Genomic DNA, 16161 nt, shown 5'->3' on the forward strand with positions numbered 1-16161 from the left:
CTCACTCGGCTGCTGCCGTCCGCCGTAACACGCAGTGACATATAGGAGCACGAAAGAACAGTCGCTGAGCATTCGCTGTTTTCGCAATGAAGTTCGAGGAGCGACGAAATTCCCGTGCGCTTTTCTGCCGGCTCCCGAACGGCAAGTTTTTGAATACCGCAAGCAGGGCATGCCGCACCTGCCACAAGTGCCGTCAGCAAGAGGGTGTCGCACAAAACTGTCGTTGCACAAACCTCATCGCGCTGTCTTTCGTCTTTTTCGAAGAAGCCGAGCTTCTTTTCTGAAGCACTGACGAAAGAAAGCGCAGCGTAAATCCCTTCATCGCAGCCACTGTCGCTCGCGCACTCGTCGATGCCGCCTTCAGGCCTAGCACACGTAGGCGCGTTCTCGTTCGTCGCCGTCGTTCTGGGCGCTTTACGCCGCCTTCCCTTGAACTTGTGCTTCGTTTGAAACTTCTGCGGTCTCACGTTGCACTTTTTCGGGCTTGAAATCGCGGAAATATGCGTAGACGCGCAGGAAAGGAGACGGACCAAATGCCGATGGCCGCCACTAACACAGCTGACAATGACTCGGTAGCCAATGGCGATGCGGCTTAGGGTGCACAAAACGAATGATACCCATCGGCAACACTTTTGAGCGGGCAACAGTGACCAAATTGGAAGGTCTTGTGCGACCAGGCTATCTGCATGTAGGTGGAGCCAACGCAGCACTTACTCATTTGTACTATTTGTCTGAAACAGTTGTATGCGGAAAACTGACTGAGCCACATTGCACGACTGATCACTCGCTATTTTGCACCATGTGTCTGACAGCCTACTCTTGAGGGCTATTACAGCCACATGCACATATTTTTTTGTATTTTTATGCGACTGGCCAGTTACACATGTAACCAATGCTCTGTACAGACAGCACCAGAATGCCTTGGAGCACTCAGAATTATTTTGCTGTTCTCATAAGCTTGTGTGCATACCACAAACAGTAGATGGAACTTGATGTACACAAGTTCCACAATGATTCACCTCCTAGTAGATGAACAGTAGATTTTATTTAAAAACTATTGGGGCCAGAATGATAAGGCTTGAATATTCGATAATTGATGTATAAATATCAAGGCGCTTTTTCCACTGATCGGTTTTTTCGATGACCAATGATTGTAATCGCTGCTATCAGAGTGTTTGGATGCCAGTACTTTTGCAGAGCACAGGTACTTTCAATACACAGCTCAAATCTTTTTTGGCTTTACTTCTGTGAACTTCAACGTTGTGACAAGATTTTTATTTGAAATGCTCGGTTTCAAATCGCAGACGAAGTAGGATCAGTTATTCACACAGCTGTAAGTTTCTGGTATAAACTGGACAGAAAACGAATCCACAATTCTCGGTTCCTATTTTAGAGCAGCATGGTGCAGTTTCAGGGAGTGTACTATCGTACTTTTGGCACAGCATGGCACAGGCAGTTGTAAATGCAGTGCTTCAGCTCAATTAGCACTGCTGTGTCATCCCTGCTTATGTTGTAGTAATGCAGTATCTTCTGTGAAGAGTAGTTATTAAACATAATTAGAGACCACATTACAGCATAAAGATTAAAACACAAGGCACACAGTGTGAATTTTATTAAAACGGTGCTGCGCACATAAAAACAAAGACAGTAAAACTGTTTTGGCACAATTGGTAAAATGTACAGCACCATCAGAACAACTACACATCTGCTGTCATTGCAGCTGTTGTTCAAGAGCACAGACTTTGCCCACAAAGCTACCTTCTCCAAGAGTGGCGAGTGACCACTTCTGGTGAGTCGTCGGAAGATTCAGGGCCTTCCTTCATCTGTCCTGGTGGCCAATGAATGCGGTAGGTCTGTGACCCCGTGGCCTGAAAAGCAAAAACACAATAATGTGTAAACTCCAATCTTGAAACTAAGGTACAGACCACCTCAGTGGTGTAACAGTTATGATGGACAGTTGCTAGCCAAATGGTTGTGGGCTTGATCCCAGCGGCGGCAGTTGCATTGCGACGGATGCGAAATCCTAGAGGCCTATGTACCATGCGATATCAGTGCACTTTAACCATTTACTGCCGAGTGTCGCAAGTTCGTGGCATAGGGAAAAACTTCGAAAAAACAAGCCACGGAATGTGTGCCACCTTTAATGCTTGCTGTTAAGTACTCACAGGGAACACAGCTTTCAGCATGGATAATCTAGCCCCGTCTCGTCTAAGGTACTTTATGCTAGAACCAATTGTTTTGCAGCTGATGACGACGAGAGCATGCAAATCGTTCTTTCTCGCCTATGTGACTTAAGTTCTATCTTCAATAACTTTGTTTACTTGTGTGTACGCGCTCAAGACGTGGCTCAACATGTTATGATGCTTCTTCTGCTGCATGGTCCTCACTTCTACGGCATATGGAGAATTTGCGACATACATAAAAGTACATATTAAAATTGCATTTTAGATAATTTAGTGGAAGAATCATTTAAAGGTTGCTATTTGACGTTGGAAAATGAAAACAATTTTCATTTTGCTTGGCAGTTTCATGATTCAGGTATTAAAGGGTTAATGAACACCACATAGCAATATTTCCTCAGTTCTGCTACTATGGTGCCTCTCAATCATATTGTGGCTCTGGGACGTAAAACCCTCGATACAATTATTGAACTAAGGTATATATGGAAGCTTTTTTTTACTAAACATTACTTGATATATATACATTTTCTTTCACTTCATTCGAGAATCAGTGTATATGTGGCACCTGTCATCAGCCCACCTAAGTGTTTCTGAGCACACAGAAAGGCATTTACACATCTTAGCTTGTATATCATATCAAACTAATTGAGTGCGCAGAGCTCTCATGGATGTGCTGGGTAACACAAAAATAATCCAATTGTGAAAGAATGCCACAGACTCCTTAAATCCAATGAGAGCAGCCACGGCCCTCTTGGTGCGTACCTACAAGCGATTGCCCTCCCCCCCACCCCCAATATATGTTCTTATGCTGTGAGAAATGTTCGCTGTGCCATTTGCGAGAGCACAGCTATGTTTAAGCATATTGTAAATTATCAACTTGCGCTCCTGCTTCATCATTCACATGATAAACATACACTTCTTCTTTGTTTACTCATCCCAGATGAAAGTACAGTTGGCGCTGCACAGCAGGGAAGCATAGTTAATAGGTAAGAAATCTTGACGCGCCAAGTATGAAGAAAGAGCTAAACTGGCCGGCCTTCCTATTTTCTATGTATTTTTCTCTCTCTTTTTTTCCATATTTTTGTGAGCCGTGCACGAACTTTAACAGCTAAGTGGATAAAACGTACAGTAACAGGACTCTTAAACAAACCTAGATAAGTCTGATCGTTGTATGAATGTGTTGCGATATTTGAAGAGCGATTTAGGGAATTTGTACAGCCGGACGTTCCTGGTGCATCAGTTGGGCGGCTGCATTAAACGTACCGTAATTCAGGGGCTAACGTGATTAACTCTTTCGTTACGGAGGAAAAATGCCCGATTTTCAGTGCTTCCAGAAAAAAATTTTCTTCTCTTGAACAACTGCTAGCTTTTAGCATTGCTATATATCAAATCGTAGCTTTTTCATTTGGCTTTCCAACTATGAAAGGACAGTGCTGTGAGGTTTATAGTAATTGAAAGTTTATTTGTCAATTACAAGCAAACATGCACAAAAAAGTACAAACACAAAAAAAGTGAGCGAGTATGCTTAACCAGAAAATTATTTTTGAAATTCTGAAATATACAAATTGTTCCCTATTCTATCAGCTATCGGTTAGTATATATATCAATGCGGTGCTCTAAGTACTGCATTTTTGGATGCCCGTAAATCTAGCGGCCTTGACGGCTGTGCCACTCGGCAAAGCAGTCGCGCGAGGACACGAAACAAAGATAAACTTTGCAGGTGGAGCAATAGACACTTGTTCTGTTTTGTGTTTTTGTTTTCTTGTAGCAAATCTTACAGTTTCTTCTTTTATCCATTCTTTTTGGTTGGTGCCGAAGAGGGTCCAATGGTGCGAAGGGGGGTGAAATGGGGGCGTGTCCTTGCGCGACTTCGTCATAATCAAATATCTGATGAATTAGTTCTTCTCTAAAGGCCAATTGATCAAAATAAATGCTCCTGGAAAGTTCTGGGACTTCTGGGTTGTTTTTTCGGTGCTCTTGAAAGAGAATGAAGTTGTTCACGCACGCGATGTCAACACAGTGAAAAAAGAGAGTTTTCCACCATCGCACGCATTTTCTGAGGACGTTGTAAGTGCCAATGATTTGGTCCGATTTGTCCACACCTAACATCCCAGCATTGTATTTGTGGACAAGGAGCGGCTTTTTGATTACTTTCAGAGCCCACTGGCTCCCCCTTCGCTCTCTTCTTTTGGCCGACACATGCTGGTTTGCCGTGTGCATTGTACTCATCAAGTTCACAGCCCGGCGGTCTTTCCACTGCATGTAGAGGATGCTACCCTTCCGAATCCATCGAATGTCTCCACGCTGTGCCCGTTTTTCCCATGCAGTGTCTTTCAATTCAGCTGGAAAGCAGCGACGGTCCTTGCGAGCTGTCCCGCATGCAAGTGTCTTGCGCTGAAGCAGATGTTCAAAAAGTTTCCCTGATGTGTAAAAATTATCCATATAAATTTTGTATCCCTGATCAAGGTACTGTGTACAAAGCCTGTTCACTACATCAAAGGCTAAGCCATGAGGCCCCGGTGCCTCACGCTTACCAGTGTACACGAAGAATTGAAGTGTGTATCCGGTTTTCGAATCTGCCAGTACCCAGAGTTTATAGCCAAATTTAGTCACCTTGTCCCTAATGTATTGCCTGATTCCTGATCGGGCTTTAGATTTGACCATACGTTCATCAACGGAGAGGTCGCGCTGTGGCTGGAAGAAATTTACTGATTGCTGATTTATGTGCCTCAGCAGCCACAACACCCTCCATGTCTTTCCATCAGATGCTGCCGCCACTGCGTCTCCTGGGTCCCCTACACTCAGAAAGGCAAGCAGCGCGAAAAATCGGTCTCGTCGCATAATATTTGGTGGCAGCAGGCCACTGAATGTTCCTGTGGTCCGCCAATATAAGTGCAGTCGCGGTACTTCAACAAGGCCCATGTAGATGATGAGTCCAATTAGTCGCAGCATCTCCAATGGAGTGACTTCCTCCCAGGACCCGTCACGCCGAGAATAGGTTTGTTTCCCCAATATGTGCATCCAGGCGTACTTATTTGTGTTCTCGCACACCGTCTTGATCACTTCGGTCGTGCAAAACAAAAGAAAAAAATCCAGCGCTCTACAGAACCGACGCGCGTCGCTCCGCATCACTGCTCCAACATAGGCACCTGGTTCTCTCGTTGGCAAAAACTTGACACGGCGCAATGAGTTCGGCAAAGTATCCCGGCCATATGTTGTTGAGGCCCTAAAGAAACAAACAATAGCACTGTCGTCAAGTATGAAGTGCGTTTTTTTATATATATACAGCGCGAAGTCGAAAACGAATCTCACCTGCAAGCGCTTGTCGAAGCTTGAGGCCCCTGCGCAGCAGGAGTGTCGTCGTCCGAGCTAAAATCTGACGATCCCGCATCGTTGCTTGAGCCATCACTACTGCTTAGGTCAGAAAAATCGGCATGAGAAGCGACTGAAATACTTGCTGCAGGAGTCTGCTTTCGAGGAGCGCGACGCTGACAGGACGCCATTCTCGCACGCAACTCGAAACCACTTTCGGTTCAAGTGTCGTCTTCAGCGGCACGGCGGGGCGCGAAATGTAAACAAACCAAGCTGGAACTGTAAGAGGAGTTTTCAAAGAGTATGCCAGATGGCGCAACTTGTCTGTAAAGCGCTGCTTTTATTTTTTGCGGGAGATTTGAAGTCATCGGACACCCGTGTCTGATGGCCTATGGCGCCATACTGAAAGAGTTAGTTTCTTTTTATGCTGCGAAGAAGCTGGCAACCTTCAGTGCCTCGATGTGGTCAAAAGCGCCATAACGTCACGATTCGTAGTTTTTTGCGTAACTGAATGTGCTCCGCCCAAGTGGACATGCATACGAATTGGACACCGTGATAAGCGCGCCCCTGTGTGTGCTGGCCATCCATGTTTCAACATTATACCTCGCGACAACTTTCTGTGCCAGCACAGCCAAGACTATGAAGCCAAAGCACGCACTTTTTTAGGAACAAAAACAGGAACAAGTAGGACTAAAGAGGGAAAAAAAAAGAAAAAAAAATTAGTAAAGAAGAAAAGAAAGAAACAAAGATCCAAATAGGAACAAAGAAGGTCTACCTTTCTACCTTGCACAAATAAACAAAGTGAAATGAAATGAGGACGAGCTGAGAAATCCCAGGCAGCTTGTTTGTCTTTCTTCTGCTTGTCCTCGTTTTTTTTTTTTTTTCGCACTGTTAATTCATTCAAGATGGAAGCCCACCAACTTGCTCAATTGACTATTCTGACGTTATGCACTTGCTTCAGGCTGCTTGGCATGCGAAGCTTCCTTAATTTGTTTCATTCTCATTACATAATGCTGTTATAAAGATTTCATAACAATACATAACTATACAACACAATGTTACTAGGACCGTATCACATACGAAAAACATTTGACATAATATGATTTGATGCATATGAAAAACATTTGATGTGAATGATTAAGAGGCTGCGTGCTTGTGTACGCTATTCCGACAGCATCACCTAATCCTAACATTCATGTTGCACTACAACCTCATCACTGAAAGACAGTTTATTGAAGATTTTGATAGAATAATGGTTACGACACACGCACGTATACATTTTAAACAAGAGAATGATCTGCACATTTTTGGCGCAATAAAACAGGCACTATCAAAGTTGGCACTGCTGCTAAAGGGTCTTCCCACATTGAAACTACCGAGTGGGTCCCACAATCAGAACTCTTCCAAAAGAAGCTTTCCTGCATCTGTGAAAGTCTCATAAAACCTGTTTCATGGCTAATTGGCTTTTGCAGACGGGCCCCATGAAGGGCTCATGTTCGAAATGGATGAGAGACTGAGACTCTAATGGTTGTTGCTAATCCTATTGAGCGTCTGCGAAATGTATACGCAAAAGAAAAGCAAACGTAAGTGGAGCTGTACTATAAATGCAGTAAGATCACTCACGGCGAATATTGCAGAGTGTGGCTGACAGGTGCCTCCGCACAGCTTTCTGTCTTTCCTGTGCCAGGGGATCCTTGCCCGCATAGTATCGAAAGAGGCCTGCACAGATCAGTGAAACTCGTTTTCTCCAAATGCCTCCGCTAGACACAGAAAAGGGAGATTGTTAAGCAAATCACATGCAGCACCCAAACAAGTTTTTTCAGCAGCACATCATGACATCTTGTTGCAAATCTCACTGCACTGTCTTCAAACTCACCGTGAAGCATAGATTTTGGCTGAATCATGAACTAGGCACCTGCACAGTTACATGTAAGTCCTAATGTCTGGCCACTTGCGGCTGATTTCGATTTTGATGAATCGCACTATCAACACGCTAAGAAAATAATATATATACAAATGATGTGAACGGGAGAAACATTTTGATAGTTCAGTCGACATTTTAGCATTTCATTACAAGTGTAGTGAAGAGGAGAAAGAAGGTACACTCGCTAATTTAACTGCCAAGTCGTCACAGCTCTCCTATCAAATCGTCATGTGACATTTGCTACAGGCGCTGGACATCATTTTCATGGCAAATTAAACAACCTATTTGCGGCCGCACACTGACACTAAATCATGGACACCACGTTTACTTTAGAAAACAGCTGTGCTGAAAAAGTGGTGCTGTCAAAGAAATAAAAAAAAAAAGGCCTTTTTGCAAAGGCAGCCGTACCTAAGACTGCCCGAAACTCTTCTAATGTCATAATAAATGAAGCGGCACTCATTTCAGCAAGACAAATACCTAATAAACTTATGGGTAAACTGAAGTGCTATTTCTTGAAGCGGTGGCAAGCATGTGCTTCGGTGCTGTAGCTTCTACAGTGCTGTCGAGAAAAGTTGTCAACTAACATAGCCAAATCTGCTTTCTAAACTGGGTTTCCGTTTCACCCAGGATCTCCCTCTCGTCAGGCTTCACTCTTGCAGCTGGGCTAGAAAGCAGAGACAGCAGATCCCTAAGGATTTACCACAGCTTTAAACAACTCTGCTGCCAAAAAAAAGAAAAGACAACAACGAGAGGGTGATGATGCCGATCGTTTGCATCTGATGCTGTTAAGCCATGGCGGCGAACCATTTAGCCTGCAATGCAATGCTAAAATTAAGAGAATGCGAGATCTAAGAAGTATGTGGCTTTGTGACTACATTATATGTGGGCTTGCAGCATGCATGCAGAATGACGTTCGTACTGCTCAATTGCCATGCCAGTCTTCTGAATAGTGCTGTGTACGTCTAAACGGGTGCTGCATACGTTTCCACGAAGAAAAGTTGTACCTTTCACTGTAGCGAGCTTTTCCGGGCTCAGTGGCTGCCTTGGATAGAACTTTCCAGACGACAGAGAACGGTTAGAAGGAGTGCCAGTCACACTGCGCTCCCGCAGTTCTTCAGGGGTCCAAAATAGCAAAGCGGCAAACTTGCAAAACCTGGCGTCTGTGGGAGCACTGAAGAGCTTGCTCCACTCCCGTCTGTCAATCCAGTAGTTGTTGCCTGCATAGACCTGTGGCGTGTGCACGCACATGTGCACATTAGAGTTGAAATGCTGTCACCTGCTATAATTAGGGAGCAGAGGAAAAAGAGCTGGTGTGCAAGCTTCAAAAAATACATTACTAAATAAAGGCTGTACATATAACCGCAAACAGTAAAATTCATTTGCAAAGCAGTTGTGAAATACAAACCCACTCCCACCTGTGTAAACCTTTAAACAGTATTACACCTGACTTAGAGCATAATCCCTGTGTTGTCATTGTCCTTCCATGTTGAGTGAAATTTTATGAATCACAACTATCTAACTGCTCTTGGTGGACTTATGGCAAGATTTCGTTAATTCAGCCCTGTGTACTCTGTGTTCATAAACCTTTCTCTATACACTTTTTTTTTTTTTGCGTGGTGATTCAACAATAGGAGGTCCCAAAGTAAAAACTGTTGGGGGGTACCTCCTAACAAAGTAAACAGTTCAGTAGTCATTGGTAAGCTAACAGTGGCGAAATAGCGGAAAAGTATACGAAAATTGTGCATAAAAAGTGATGCGAGGATCAATAACAAGTTGTTTGAAACAACAGAGTCAAAGAAACACATTACACAGACAAACCACTTAGCAAATGAATTTGAAGACGTTGGCAAGATGAATGCACTCTACATAATTTTAAATCAAAACGTTGCGTATTCCACAGTGCTACACACAAAAATATAGCCATAATTTGTCCATCGTTTGTGCTAACTTTAGGTAAAAGTAGATGACGGTTAGTCAAAAACATTGAGTTATTTGCATTTACAAAAATAACATTAAAAAAACTAGACATTGGGAATTACTAAGAATGAGACATTTGAAACCCGCTGTTATTGCTTCCATCCACTGCAATTGCAAAAGCACGGCATCTGAGAGCTTTCACCACTGTGTTTTTGGCATCTGCAGCCATTTCTTCGACGATGGCGGTTGTTCCCATACGTCCGCACCCGTACCGCTTTACATCCTCACACTTTGGGGACATTTTCCAAAACAGCGGTCCTTTGTGATGGCACACTTAGCGGCGAATTCTGCAAGAAATCCCGTGAATATATACGGTAGGCATTCTGCGCAAATTGTACTGTCTGCGCAGCTTTTTTTCGAAAAAAAAAAAATCCCAATATTGCCCTGCCCTGCTGCAGCACGAACGTAATTCTTATGGTTTCATGAAGCGACACAGTCTGTACTTATCACCTTTCCACACAGTCACGAAGTATGGAAACTTCGTTGTGTTTGAGTCCAGAAACACTTGCAAGTGCTTCTTTTTGGCGCCACCTTTTGGTACGGTGACGGGCGCGTCTCGTCGCCATCACTCTTCGCTCAGACGTCCGGTACTATAGTGGCTAGAATATACTTAGCGGCACTCTACGATATGGTTACAATGAACTAGAAATGTAGTGGCGAGTGCTGTTCCGCAGCATTGCAAGTGTCACAGCAGGAAAACCCGACGTACACGCTTGATTACGAAGAAAGTCTCAGCTGTGGTGGCCACTTTTCTGGAGATTCCAGATACGATTCATACAATCGGGAGATTTGGTTGATATTCGGTAGCTTCCTGAGCAATTCGGGAGAGCTGGTAGGTGTGCACTGGTGTCTCTTATACCCATTTGTTTTTTATATTAGTGCCTATTACAAAGGGGTTCGACTGTATCATCAGCATCAAGACAATGTGTTCCAAATAAAGATATCCATCCTTTATAAGTGAAAAACAAAATAAGGGAGGTCCTCGGACTGATCCCTGGGAAACGCCTGTATCAGTGATTTTTGGAGAAGCGAAAGAATCGATTATGTGAACAACTCGTCTCTGGTTAGCAAGATAGCTTTTAGTCAGCTGTAAAGGTGAATAATTCATGTGAGTGATTCATACGAATTTTCTTTCACTTCTACAGGGGTGGATGTAGACATGATCATTTTCACCAGCGAAGGTGCTTAAGCTTGTAGAAGCAGTGTTAGTTGCGAACAGAAATCATCATCATCATCATCATTGTGAACGGCCACGCACTGTTTTCATTCTCTCTATCTTTTGTATCTCTCTCAAAAAAAAAAAAAGTGTGTCGATTTGTCCGGCATGGGATGCAATAACCCTGATCGGTGAGAGAACGAGCACCGAGAGAGCAAAAAATATGGACAGAAAGAGAGAAATTCTTAATCAAAAAGTTTCTTGACAAGGTGGATAACTACAACCCATGTGCCCACAATCATACAGCGAGCATCATAGCCATACGTCAGCGAACTGACTTACACTCAGCTTAAGCCATGAATCTGGGCGAGTCCACGTGAATAATAGTTTGACGAGTTTGAGTCCAAGTTGCCGGCCTATGGATGACTACTTGGCTATCCAGGCACGCTAGCAGAGCAAAGTGTAGCCCAGCACAGTATAGAAAGGGGGCGTGAAAGAAAAAGAAGGGTCAGGCCTGGAAGGCATGGCCAAACCAGTCACACCCAAAGCACAGAACAGACACGAGAAATGTTTTGTGCCAACTGAGCCATATTGTGTGATTACCAGGCCCGTCTAGCACACCATCTGTAAAGGGCAGCTCACAGTCAACTATGTGGCATTGGAACTTACATCAGGGCAGAGGGGGCATGCATATACTGAGAAAGTACGTGCTTGGTGCGAAGATATGGTGCTTTGATGCGAAGATATCCAAAGTACCTGCACATGCCAACAGATGTGGGCATATGTCGTGCATTAGACTGATCTAACAACAGATAGCCAATGCTGCAACCACAGCTGTTGTCCTGATGTTATGCCTGTATAGGGTCTTTTTCAGCAGCAGTTGGAAGCACTGATCTGGCTCAGTGGTAGTATGCTTGACTGCCGTGCAGAAAAGCAGGCTTTGATTCAAGCTGAAGCAGGGATTTTCATCAAGAGGGAAGCACTCGAGGGGCTGGGCTGCAGTGTGCTGTCGTCCTCGCTCAGCATAACACCCCTGTCACAAGGCCAATATAACGTCATTTGATTGCTGTCACACGGGGAAAGTAATGCCATTTGATGAAAATGAGATTTTTGGACGAATGAGTTCCCAAAACGCATTCGCATTCGATTTCGGACCGAATGAGTAGCCTCGACACCTGGGACTTTTAGGGAGATGACTGTTTATGTAAACAGAGCTTTTATCATTTATAAATATCTTGTTCTTTACTGCATCATTATGACATTGCGGACAACTTTCATGCCGACACATGGCCCCCACAGAAAATAAGCGTGTTACTCGGGTCCGACGTCTACTGGAAGTTAGCAGCTGTTTGGATAGATTGTTTGTCTTGCGATCTGATGGCTGTCGAAACCAAGTTTGGATGGACCATTCAGGGGACAATAGAATTACCAGAAAGTTCACCGACTAGCACTCTATTCCTGCAGTGCAGCACGACTTCCCATTCTGACAGTGATGCTTCTGTGATGCGGCGTCTCGACGTTGATGAAGCCGTCATCTATCGAGGAAAGAGACGAGGCTCGCCCCAAACTTCAGTCATCTGAAGAGGGCATCGAGTTAGAAGGACGCTATAGCAGATGCCACCAATGTTAAAGAGCCACTCACCAGGTTTTCACAATTTTGAGCTTACAAGCGCAATGTTTACGATCACATCTGCCAAACTTTGCAACGCTACGTGCTGCGGAAATGGGTCAAATTTCAAGATGACGTTGCTCTCCGTTGGTCCTCTGCGTAGGCGACAGTGCTCTGACGTGGCCAACAGTAGCATGTGAATGGCGAAAATTATTTAACACGACATAAGTAGTTTATGCAATATGTTGCTTGAATAGATGAATAAAACTTGAGATAAATAATGAGACGCAATAAGAGAATGTGCACCCATTTTCTATATTTTTCCCGTGAATTTCAACGAGATGCGGGGCTAATGTGCCGGCGTTGCGCATGCGTTCCGTGTTTCCGCGGCCCCTGCATCGACCAGATGACAGCCATGGAAGCCAAAGTAATGCTCCGATGCGTTCGCGCACTCATTATTCTCATCTATTCTACCGCGTCTAAGCCAGCGTTTCCAAACCATCTTGCAGAAATAGGCAGTAGACCACAAAATAATGCTGGCCAACAAAATAACGCCGCTCGCATTCTCGGGGTTCGGGCTTGTCAGGCACGTCATACGCACCTCACCTCTTGGTTGGATGCCGGAGAGGGTAGGGAAGAGATTTTGCCCGAGAAGATACGTGCGGCAAGCGGCAAGGGTTTTAAGCTCGCCTCCTCTCATCAGCGTTTTGCGCTGCTTCAAAAAATAAAATAAAAACAATTTTCTCTGCTCGTAATGATCCGATTTAAAGAATTTTTGTGCCATAACGCTTTTCGTCGGAGACACAAAAACTTCCACGGTATAACTGAAATTTGTTATGAGGCCTGGTGAGTGGCCCTTTATGAGATCCCGGAATAGACAGAGGCAGGGATAATCGAAGATTGGCCGAGTGCCGTCTGCAAGCCCAATGGAACAGCTTACAGCAAGAGTCAGAACTATTGAAGGAGTATGACCCTGCAGTTAGATCATACGTCAACGAGGAGCACGCAGCCCCGCTGTAGTGGGCTAGTGGCTAAGGTACTCGGCTGCTGACCCGCAGGTTGCGGGATCGAATCCCGGCTGCGGCGGCTGCATTTCCGATGGAGGCGGAAATGTTGTAGGCCCGTGTGCTCAGATTTGGGTGCACGTGAAAGAACCTCAGGTGGTCAAAATTTTCGGAGTTCTGCCCTACGGCGTCTCTCATAATCATAGAGTGGTTTTGGGACATTAAACCCCACAAATCAATCAACGAGGAGCACGCAGTGCGCGTTGAAGGGCTCCTGCCTAGGGAGAAGGTACAACATACGCCCCATCACGCAGTCATCCGCCAACCGGTCATCACAAAGCTTTGTGTATGTTTAACGCATCACTGCACAGGTTAGGTCATGCCTCCTAGAAGAATGTCCTGCTCAAGGCTACAAAACTCTACACGTATGATGTGCAGCCACTCAGTAACTTGGTGGGGAGGCAGGTCAGAGCGTCGTCCGATTGACAAAAAACGCATGGAGACGGTCATTCAGGTGCAACGCCGCGGGCTTTGCTACAATGATCTGAGAAGCCCATGCGGTTGTCAGCGGCGGACCTCTCGTGTTGTGACAGCAAGCCCTATAAACTGCTACCACTGTCTCCGTTTCAAGTCTTGCTTGTCGCGCAAGAAGCCAACTTTTCAGACGGCACGTTGTCAATGAAAGAGTACCTGCTTTACAGCGGGTGCAATTGTGAGCGTCTCACAGCAGAGCCATGCGTCTACCTCGGCTGGCAGTAATCTACCTTGGCTAAGATGACATGTTGCTGGTGTTTGACGACAGCACACGCCCGCTACTAAGAAAGTTGAGCAGCTCCTTTCAGTGCTACTTGGGCAGACTTCTTCCAGTGCTTTCAGTGGAATATGTTGCTGATGATAGCATATGAGGTGAACATGGAAGAGCATAGAAGGGAAAAAGGAAGAGATTATGCACGAGCTGTAGAATAAACATGGAGTGCTTCAACTAGGGCCTGAGTCTTTATTACGCGACACCCCTTATGTGAAAATGGCTTAATTTTTTTCCTCTTTGTTTCGATCCAAATATTTATCTCACTGACAGCGCAACAGACGATAGAACCGCATTTTGTGCAACATGGGCTCCTTCACGCTGTTCAATTAAGATTTTCGTCCAAGTCCACCCAGATAGACTTACCTACAGTTCACACTCGAATACCGTGAGCTGTAGTATTCAGGTATGTAGCACATGCTACTGGTGAAAATGATTTCATGATGTACGTGGCAGGAAAGTAGTCTACCATAGAGTCAAGCCAGGGCTCAGAACTGCTTTGGAAACAGACCCAATGCAGGTGTAACATTGCTGAAACGTCAACTGTGATTGCAGTGCTGGCTATCCAATTTTATATATAATATGTACTCCGATACAGGCATCACATTTGGTTAGCGTCAACTGTAGTTAAGCACCATCACTGAAGTTGGTCTATGCAGCTCTATTCAAGGCTACAATCCTCTCCAACACAAACACTACATATCAGGTTACTAATATGTAGTGTTGTTACTGATATGTAGACGATTGTAGCCTTGAATAGAGCTGCGTAGATTAACTTCAGAATCGTCTCCAACACAAACACTACATATCAGGTTACTGCTTCAGCTGGTGATGATACCCATGTTGCTGTTGACATGGTCATGCAACGTTAAAACATGGTTATATAAAACACATGCGAGTGTCCAACATATGTCTGGGCATACAATATGTGTTGATAGTTTTAGGATAATCTCATAACAGGTCTCTCAATAAAAAGATTACACCACAGTCACCTTCCCTCCCCATGTTTTGCACAACACTGATTCCCACTGTACATGGGATCTGCCAAATTTTTGATGTGATGACCTTAAAACTATGTTTGACACAGATTCATGTCCTGTTAAGCTAACCTAGGGGGGGGGGGGGGGGGGCGGTAAACAACAAGAGGGAAGTCAGGGAGGTTAACCAGGCACATGCCCGGTTTGCTACCCTACGCTGGGGGAATAGGAAGGGGGCATAAAGATGAGAGAGAGAGGAAAGAGAAGAGAAAGAGAGAGAGAGAGAAAAAAAAGGAGGATTGTCAGTCAATCGGCTGGCGCGTATGCAGCGGTGGCACTACACAAAAGTTAAAGGTGGTCACATAGGCCTGTAGTCCTCAAAAAGCACAAGACAGCTTTAACTGCTTTTTGAGCCGACGAAAGGCAATAACGGTGTTCCAGTAGCATCTGCACAGAGAGTGGCCGATCGACCAATTGTCGCAATGCGTCCGAAAGCTTCTGTCTTTCAGAGGCAAATCGAGGGCAATGACATATCAGATGGTCGATGTCTTCTTTGGTGCAGCAGACGTCGCATTCCGCATTGCCGGTCAATCCAATGAGGGTTCTATATGCTTTTGTGAAGGCAACCCCCAAACAAAGGCGACAAAAAAGTGAAGCTTCACGTCGACGATGTCCGGATGGAGGTCGAAGTTCCAGTCGAGGGTTTATTTGGTATAGTCTCGTATGTCTTATGCTTGGGGTGTTCCACTCCTGCAGACTCAGACTACGTGCCAGGTGACAAAGTTGCTTTGCAGCGTCAGTCCTTGACAAAGGAATCGGAAGGGTGTGTTCTTCTTGGTGCGATGTGCAAGCCACATTGTCTGCGGAATCATTGCCACTGATCCCACAATGGCCAGGAAGCTACTGAAACTTGACCTCGTGGCCTGTTTCTGTGACGTGGTGAACAAGCTTGACAACTTCGTAAGTTAATTGTTCATGGCAACCTCGTCGAAGGACTGACTGCATGCTCCGTAGGGCTGGTTTTGAGTCGGAAAACACAGCCCATTTACTCGGTCTTTGGGATTTGATGTACTCTATGGCGCCACGCAAAGCCGCAAGTTCTGCCGCTGTGGACGTAGTGACATGTGACAGTTTGATACGCAGAGTAATTCCTCTAGCTGGAATCACGACCGCACCACCAAAACCAGACGCTGTGGTTGAACCATCGGTGTATATGT

General features: G+C 45.0%; 1 protein-coding gene across 2 annotated transcripts in view; it reads right to left on the reverse strand.

Moving 5' to 3' along the window:
* Positions 1-1582: 1582 nt before the first annotated feature.
* The window catches only part of LOC119167635 (uncharacterized), a 78706-nt gene continuing 64127 nt past the window's right edge, over positions 1583-16161 (reverse strand). For both annotated transcript variants that reach the window (XM_075865992.1, XM_037419142.2), the window contains exons 8-10: positions 8421-8643; positions 7116-7211; positions 1583-1868 (exon numbers count right to left, since the gene is read on the reverse strand). In XM_075865992.1, the coding sequence (XP_075722107.1) occupies positions 1807-1868; positions 7116-7211; positions 8421-8643 (381 nt within the window). In that variant the 3' untranslated portion in view covers positions 1583-1806. The remainder of the gene's footprint in view (positions 1869-7115; positions 7212-8420; positions 8644-16161) is intronic.

Source organism: Rhipicephalus microplus, chromosome 6 (assembly GCF_043290135.1).
Source record: "Rhipicephalus microplus isolate Deutch F79 chromosome 6, USDA_Rmic, whole genome shotgun sequence".
NCBI lineage: Eukaryota > Metazoa > Arthropoda > Arachnida > Ixodida > Ixodidae > Rhipicephalus > Rhipicephalus microplus.